Raw genomic sequence first — 6,689 nt, forward strand, 5'->3', positions numbered from 1 at the left:
GCATCCGGCCTCCGCCCCGCCCGGAGCGGAGCCGCGCCCCGTGGTGTGTGTGTGTGTGTGTGTGGGGGGGGGGGGGGTGGGGGGGGGTGGGGGGGACAGCGTGGTGGCGGTCCCGGTGGCGGGAGGAGCGCGCACTCTGACCCACGCCACGCTGCCTGGCGCCCCGGGTCAGGCTTCAGAGCTCCCCGTGGAAGCAGCCGGGGTGGGGGGTGGGCCGGGCGGCGTTGCCCACCCAGGCTGCTCTTTCTGCCCGTTCAGGTGACAGTTTGTCCAGGCTGCTGGGAGCCCCGCCTCTTGGGGAGCTGGGCTCTGCCTCCTGGGAGACCCACCCTGGCCCCCGAGGGGTTCTCCCCCATCAGTCCCGTGGCCGGCGCCAGCTCCCCCTCCACGGCAGCTCACCCACGGCCCCGCCTCTTCTCTTCTCCCGGATGAGCCGCAGGAGTCTGGGGGCGCTGGCCGGGGGCAGGATGCCGTGGAGGGGGCACTTTAGGGCAAATGGACTCCGGGGCAAACCTATCCCGGGGACGGTGTGCACGTCACTAGTAAGGATTTAGTCGGAGAAAAGGATTCCCTCCGGGAGCGGCTCACTGTGGGCCACAGAAGGAGCGCTGTGAGCGGATGCGCTGTGGCCCCTTCCGGGCCTCTCCTTCCGGGAGGGCGCGGCCACGGATGCGCTGTGGCCCCTTCCGGGGCCTCTCCTTCCAGAAGGGCGGGGCCACGGATGCGCTGTGGCCCCTTCCGGGCCTCTCCTTCCGGGAGGGCGGGGCCACGGATGCGCTGTGGCCCCTTCCGGGGCCTCTCCTTCCGGAAGGGCGGGGCCACGGATGCGCTGTGGCTCCTTCCGGGCCTCTCCTTCCAGAAGGGCGGGGCCACGGATGCGCTGTGGCCCCTTCCGGGCCTCTCCTTCCAGAAGGGCGGGGCCACGGATGCGCTGTGGCCCCTTCCGGGCCTCTCCTTCCGGGAGGGCGCGGCCACGGATGCGCTGTGGCTCCTTCCGGGCCTCTCCTTCGGGAAAGGCGCGGCCACGGATGAGCTGTGGCCCCTTCCGGGGCCTCTCCTTCCGGGAGGGCGCGGCCACGGATGCGCTGTGGCCCCTTCCGGGCCTCTCCTTCCGGAAGGGCGGGGCCACGGATGCGCTGTGGCTCCTTCCGGGCCTCTCCTTCCGGAAGGGCGCAGCCACGGATGCGCTGTGGCCCCTTCCGGGCCTCTCCTTCCGGAAAGGCGGGGCCACGGATGCGCTGTGGCTCCTTCCGGGCCTCTCCTTCCGGGAGGGCGCGGCCACGGATGCGCTGTGGCCGAGTGAGGCGCCGCTGGGAGAGCGGGCCAGTAGCTGGGATGGCCGACCCGCTGGAGCGGGGCCCCTAACCGCCCTCCTCTGCTCCGTCCCAGGAAAGCAAGAGGAGACGGTGCCCGTGATGCTCTCCCCGCACCAGACCATCTCGGCTTCGCTGGGTAAGGCCTGAGGGAGGGCCCGCTGCCTGCGCCCCCGTCGGCCCGGACCGCCTGCCCTGGGTGTGCCCTGTGCCTGGGGGCGGGCGCCCAGGATGAGAGGCTGAAATAGCATGTGCGGTCAGAAATGGGAAACAGGTGCGCTGTGCTCCATGAAAACCCCACCCAAGAGGATCTAAACCGGAAACCTGGGGCATTCGGGCGGCAGTTGTAGGTGGGGCGGGGGGACGCCCTCACGGAGCAGGACCTGCCCTGGAAGCCAGTCACACCCCCCTAAGGCTCCGTCTGTACAGTGTGCTTCTGTGCAGCCGTTTGTAGGTTGTGCGCACTTGTGAAACTCTCCTCTCTCTCTCTCTCTCTCTCTCTCTCTCTCTCTCTCTCTCTCTCTCTCTCTCTCGCTCTCTCTCAGCTTCCTGTGCAGGTTGAGCTTGTGTTTGGCCTGGTAACTGGGGGCCTGGGAGAGCTGGTGGGCCCGCCAGGGCTGAGCTCCCGCCCTCCGGGCAGGGCTGAGGGTCCCGAGGCAGGAGCAGGGCTGCGGGCTGAGGAGTCTCGGCCCCGGGGAGGAGGGAGAAAGGCCGCGCTGGGGCCTGAGGTGGCCTAGCGCCCAGAGGGAAACGCAGACGGGAAGGGCTTGTCCATCCCCCGTCCCTCTTTGGTCACTTACCACCAGCTGGCAGGAGCCGCGGGGCAGCGACGGCATGGCCAGCCGCAGGCGCTCTCGGGTGGCAGGCTGGGGAAGGCTGCGCCACCTGCACACGGCGCCCCGGGGGAGGAGGGAGGCAGACAGCGAGGCGGGGAAAGGGCGCGTGTCCGCCTGGATGGGCCGTCGGTGGGCTGGGAGCAGGCGGCTGGCAGGAGCCCGGGGCCTTGGGAAGCACCTGCCTCCGGGCGGCTCTGCTCGGAGGCCGGTTGGAGGGACTGGAGACACTCGGTAACCGCCGGTGCCCACCGTGAAGGTGAAGGGAATCTCCCGGGGAGCTGTGTCCTTCTAAGAAAGGAGTTGGCTGGTGTTTGAGGAGACGGAGGGTCCGCTCAGGTCTGCGGGTGCGCGAGGAGCCGGGCTCACCCTGCGTCCAGCTGCTTCTCACGTGTCTGCGTGTCCCCGTCCACAGGCTCGCGGCTGACCGTGCCCTGCAAGGTGTTTCTGGGAGGCGGCGCGCACTCGAGCACCCTGCTGTGGTGGATGGCCAACGCCACCGGCATCGACGCCGCCTACCGGGCCGGCCGCGTGCGCGAGGGCCCACGCCTGTGAGTGGGGAGAGGGTTTGCCGGCCCAGGGCCCAGGGCGTCTTCGGGCAGAGCTTCGCGAGACCTCCATCAGCTTCACTCATTTTTAAAGAGACAGTGCCATATCCAACCTCCCCATAGGACACACACGCTATATTAAAAAGAATTTTGCTAGTGTGAACTGCTGGATTTTTAGAATTTTAAAAATTGAGTTTGCTCAGAATTACCATCTGTTCTTGAGAAGCAAACTTTCTATATAAGAGCTGAGTTGCAGCCAACTGCTTGTCACTGAGGTTGCGTTTTCTAGCTGTTTAATAAATGCTTGTTTCTTGATTTTTGCAATTAAAAATACTTGGAGTTAATATATTTCTATTACCCATTCTGCAACCTGAGTGTCAAACATTTTCATGAACCCTTAAAAAATTCTGAAACTTAGCCACAGCATCCGAGAGCCCTGTGTCCCAGGGCCCCATGGCTGCCGCGGTCTAAGGGAGGTTAACATTCAAAGTAAGAAAGAGTTCTGTTCTCAGAAGCAGTCACCTCGAAAAGGGTTTTCTCCCTTTGAAAGTAGAACAATCAGACCTTGTAACTAGGAAGCTTTATGTGAGGGAGGGAGACCAGCGATGTTCCCATGATCAAGTACAGACTTGAAGAACTGCAGGGCCAGTGCCTGAGCAGCCTGAACTCCATTGCCGGATGTTGGAAAGACCTATCAAAAAGGTCTTTCTGGTGCAACTGAGCGGATAAAAATGATGTGTGGTTAGCACAGTTGTTTGCAAGGCCTCGTTGTGAAACTCACATGCCTCCACTCTGCACTCAGAGTTCCCAGCGTGAGAGCTGGCAGTGGGGGTGAGAGGAGGGGACGCTGTTGAAAACTGGGTTTCTGGAAACTCCCTGCCTTTCCATATGCAAATGATTTGTTGGTGATACAGTCAGGTTTCCCAAAAGGAGACATTTCTGGCTCCACTCCTAGCTCCTTGCTCACTGAGGGCCGTAAAAGATGGACTTCCCATTGTCCAAAGCAAGCTGGCTCCCCTGGGCCCTCCTGGTAACAAGTGTCCCATCCCAGTGACCAGCACCTCCACATCCTCAGTGTCACTGCTACCTTCAGAAGCCGCTTAGAAACCCTCCCAAAGCAGTAACAAACACAGCGGCCAGTGCGCCCAGCTTTCTTAGCCTTAAATCAGTGCAGGCACCGGGGCCCTTCTTGTTGGGAATGTTTGGCTGTCTGTGTGGTGGGACCAGCCTGACCTGACCGCCCCGTCTAAGCACGTGCTTTCTCACGCAGGGAATACTCAGAAAACAACGAGAACTACATTGAAGTGCCCCTGATTTTTGATCCAGTCATCAGAGAGGATCTGACCACAGATTTTAAATGTGTCGTTCGCAACACACTGAGTTTTCAGATGCTGCATACCACAGTCAAAGAAGGTACATGTTTCAGGGGCCCGGATGGGAAGCGTGTGGAATGTTCTCTGGGTGCTGGACAAGACTGCCAGTTCTCCAGAATCACTTAGCAAGTCCCTCGTGCTTCCTGTTAGTTGAGCAAATCTCTAATATTAGAACAAGGGTAGGGAGTTTCCAGGAATTAGAACAAATCTCTAATATTTTATGGTTTTTTGTTTTTTTTTTGGTAGGGTGGAGGCTGGCTTTTGGAGATTATAGTCAATAAAAATTTAAATAGCAAGCAGATTTTTGGAAAAGAGACTAAATGGTTCTGCGATAAACCCTAGGAAAACCTGTGTCCTCTTGTGGGTCTGCCTGGCTCAGCAGGGCCGCTGTCCCTGGTGACCTAGTGAGAAGAGGGTTCACTCTTTATCCCCAAGTTGGGAAACCTTACCCCCAAGAACCAGGACTGGTAGATCCCAGGGCTCAAGGCAGCTGTAGGGTTAACGTCACCAGTGAACAGGAAATAGAGTGAAAGGCAAATCAACCCAGTGCCCACATAAGGACATTTTAACAGAAGAGAGAAAAACCCCACGTTATCATTCTGACCAATTGCCTTCTTAGTTTAGCTGAGCAGGAAGGAGACAGGCCCGGTGGTCTGTCGGCAGCCCTGGAAGATGGCGAGGGACCAGCCAGAGTTGGCCCCAGCTGTGAGGTCACCATCACGCCTCTGGGCATGTGCGGGGACACAGCCCCTCCAGGCCCTGCCTTGGGGCAGTGCAGACAGACTGGTCATGGGAAAGGTGAGGGCTGGGCCAGGTCTCAGGGCCGAGAAGACAACTCTACACAACCTTTCTCCAAAAGGAAAGCCACCAGCATGCTCACTGAGCCGCTCGTTGAAAATACAGGTCCCTGGGCTCCACCCAGGGCCCAGGGGAGGGCTGAGGGTTGCACCTGCGCAGGCTCCTTCATACTAAAGTGTATGCAAAGGCTCAAGTTCAGCTTGTTTCCAGGAGGGGCTGGGGCTGTTTAAACTTGGAAATGGAGGTTCCACAGAGAGTGGAGTCCACGGATAGGGCTCAGATTCCTGACCCAAAGGAACCTGTGGTTGTCTGGCCTGATGGTGGGACCCTCTAAACATTTCTGTAACGTGAGCGTGTCCTCTTGCTGAGCTGGCCATGACTGACCTTAGAGGACACACAGGTGCCTGCAAATGGCCGCTTAGAAAATGAAGCATCACTCACTTAAAGCCCTGTCAGATTTTAGGGCGTAAGAATCGCCTGGAGAAAATAGTCTGAAACTGTGTTGGATCCAGGATGCCTAGACAGACTATGATAGACAGCAGCTTCCACACGTGGAATTCTGGCCTCTTCGTTAGTGTGTCTGACAGCACTCATGTTCTCGTGCCTCCTCGTTAACTTTTTCTTCACAGTCTCTTCCTATGTTTTCATAACACACAGAAGCCAAGGAGTAGGACATAAAACAGCTGCATCCAAGCAATAATCTCCACACCTAACCTTCTGTTTTCACAGTTTGTTTTCTTTCCTTTGCGACTATTGAATCCTTATGACATCCATGCTCATTGGGAAAGGGCAGAGCTAACCCCGGCTTCTTCATGGTTGCGAGCTGAGGCCTACCCACGTGACAGCTTGCTGTGCACTACCCAGTGGGGAAGCCGAGGCAGACCCTCCCCTCTGCCCGCGTCTCTCGGATGAAGTGCTGCTCCCCTTGGCTTGTTTCCATGACGCCACAGAGGTCCTCCTCCAGTGCCCCTGGTCCTGGCGCCAGGACACACATTCTGAAACTCAATGCACATTCATGAGGACGACCAACCTCCAGTGGCTCTCTGCCCCCAAACGCGCATGCACTGTCCTATCTGGTGAGAGAACGTTTGACCCTGACCTGACCTTTCTTCCCGCAGCTGCCACATTCTCCTGGGGGATTGCGCTGGCCCCCCTTTCGCTGGTCTTCTTGGTTTTGGGGGGAATATGGATGCGCAGATGGCATAGACACAGGACTGGGAAAGCATACGGCCTGACGACATTGAAGACTGGTCATCAAGATGTTCAATCCTATTCAAGTAAAATAAAGGAAATAAAATGATTCACACACAAATGAAAGTCTTACTTATGCAAGTGGCTCTGTCTGTGTGAAGGACCTTGTTCTGTTCCTTATTTGTGTGTTTACAGTGGGCTGTAGGAAAGGACTAAGTATTCATGTAAAGTTTATTACATTAAACAATGGCAGGAGCAAGTGTGGGTCAGGTGAGTCCCCTGTCATGCGTGACCTATTTAAATGAGTGAGGTACTCTTAGACCTGAAAAGAATTAAAAATGTCAAAATGCGTTTGAAATTCATTTAGTCATCATTCAACAAAATATATGAAGAGTCTCTTTTGGCTCTGCTCTCTGGGAGATGTCACACATACAAAGAGAGTTAAGCTGCGTTTGCCTCTTTGGGAAGATAGAATTTCATTTCAAGACTGGGAAGGATAGTTTAAAAATGCTAAAACACAAATTGGTAAATTCTTTCAAAAGGATGATCCAAAAAGGAGCAATTAAAATAGAGTAGACTTGTCAGAAAAATACATCTTAGAACACGTTATTGAAATAGACCCAACCTCAAACC

The 6,689-nt window shown here is 57.0% G+C and overlaps 1 protein-coding gene across 1 annotated transcript in view; it reads left to right on the forward strand.

The window, feature by feature from the left end:
- IL1R2 (interleukin 1 receptor type 2) overlaps window positions 1-6,151 on the forward strand; it is a gene marked incomplete at its 3' end in the record, with an annotated part of 31,261 nt that extends 25,110 nt beyond the window's left edge. The window contains 5 exon segments of the mRNA XM_079792462.1: window positions 1,390-1,452; window positions 2,562-2,697; window positions 3,965-4,107; window positions 5,984-6,123; window positions 6,125-6,151. Coding sequence (XP_079648588.1) covers window positions 1,390-1,452; window positions 2,562-2,697; window positions 3,965-4,107; window positions 5,984-6,123; window positions 6,125-6,151 — 509 coding nt within the window.
- Between the last annotated feature and the right edge of the window lie 538 nt (window positions 6,152-6,689).

The sequence above is a fragment of the Cnephaeus nilssonii genome (genome assembly GCF_951640355.1).
Source record: "Cnephaeus nilssonii genome assembly, chromosome: 15".
Taxonomy (NCBI): domain Eukaryota; kingdom Metazoa; phylum Chordata; class Mammalia; order Chiroptera; family Vespertilionidae; genus Cnephaeus; species Cnephaeus nilssonii.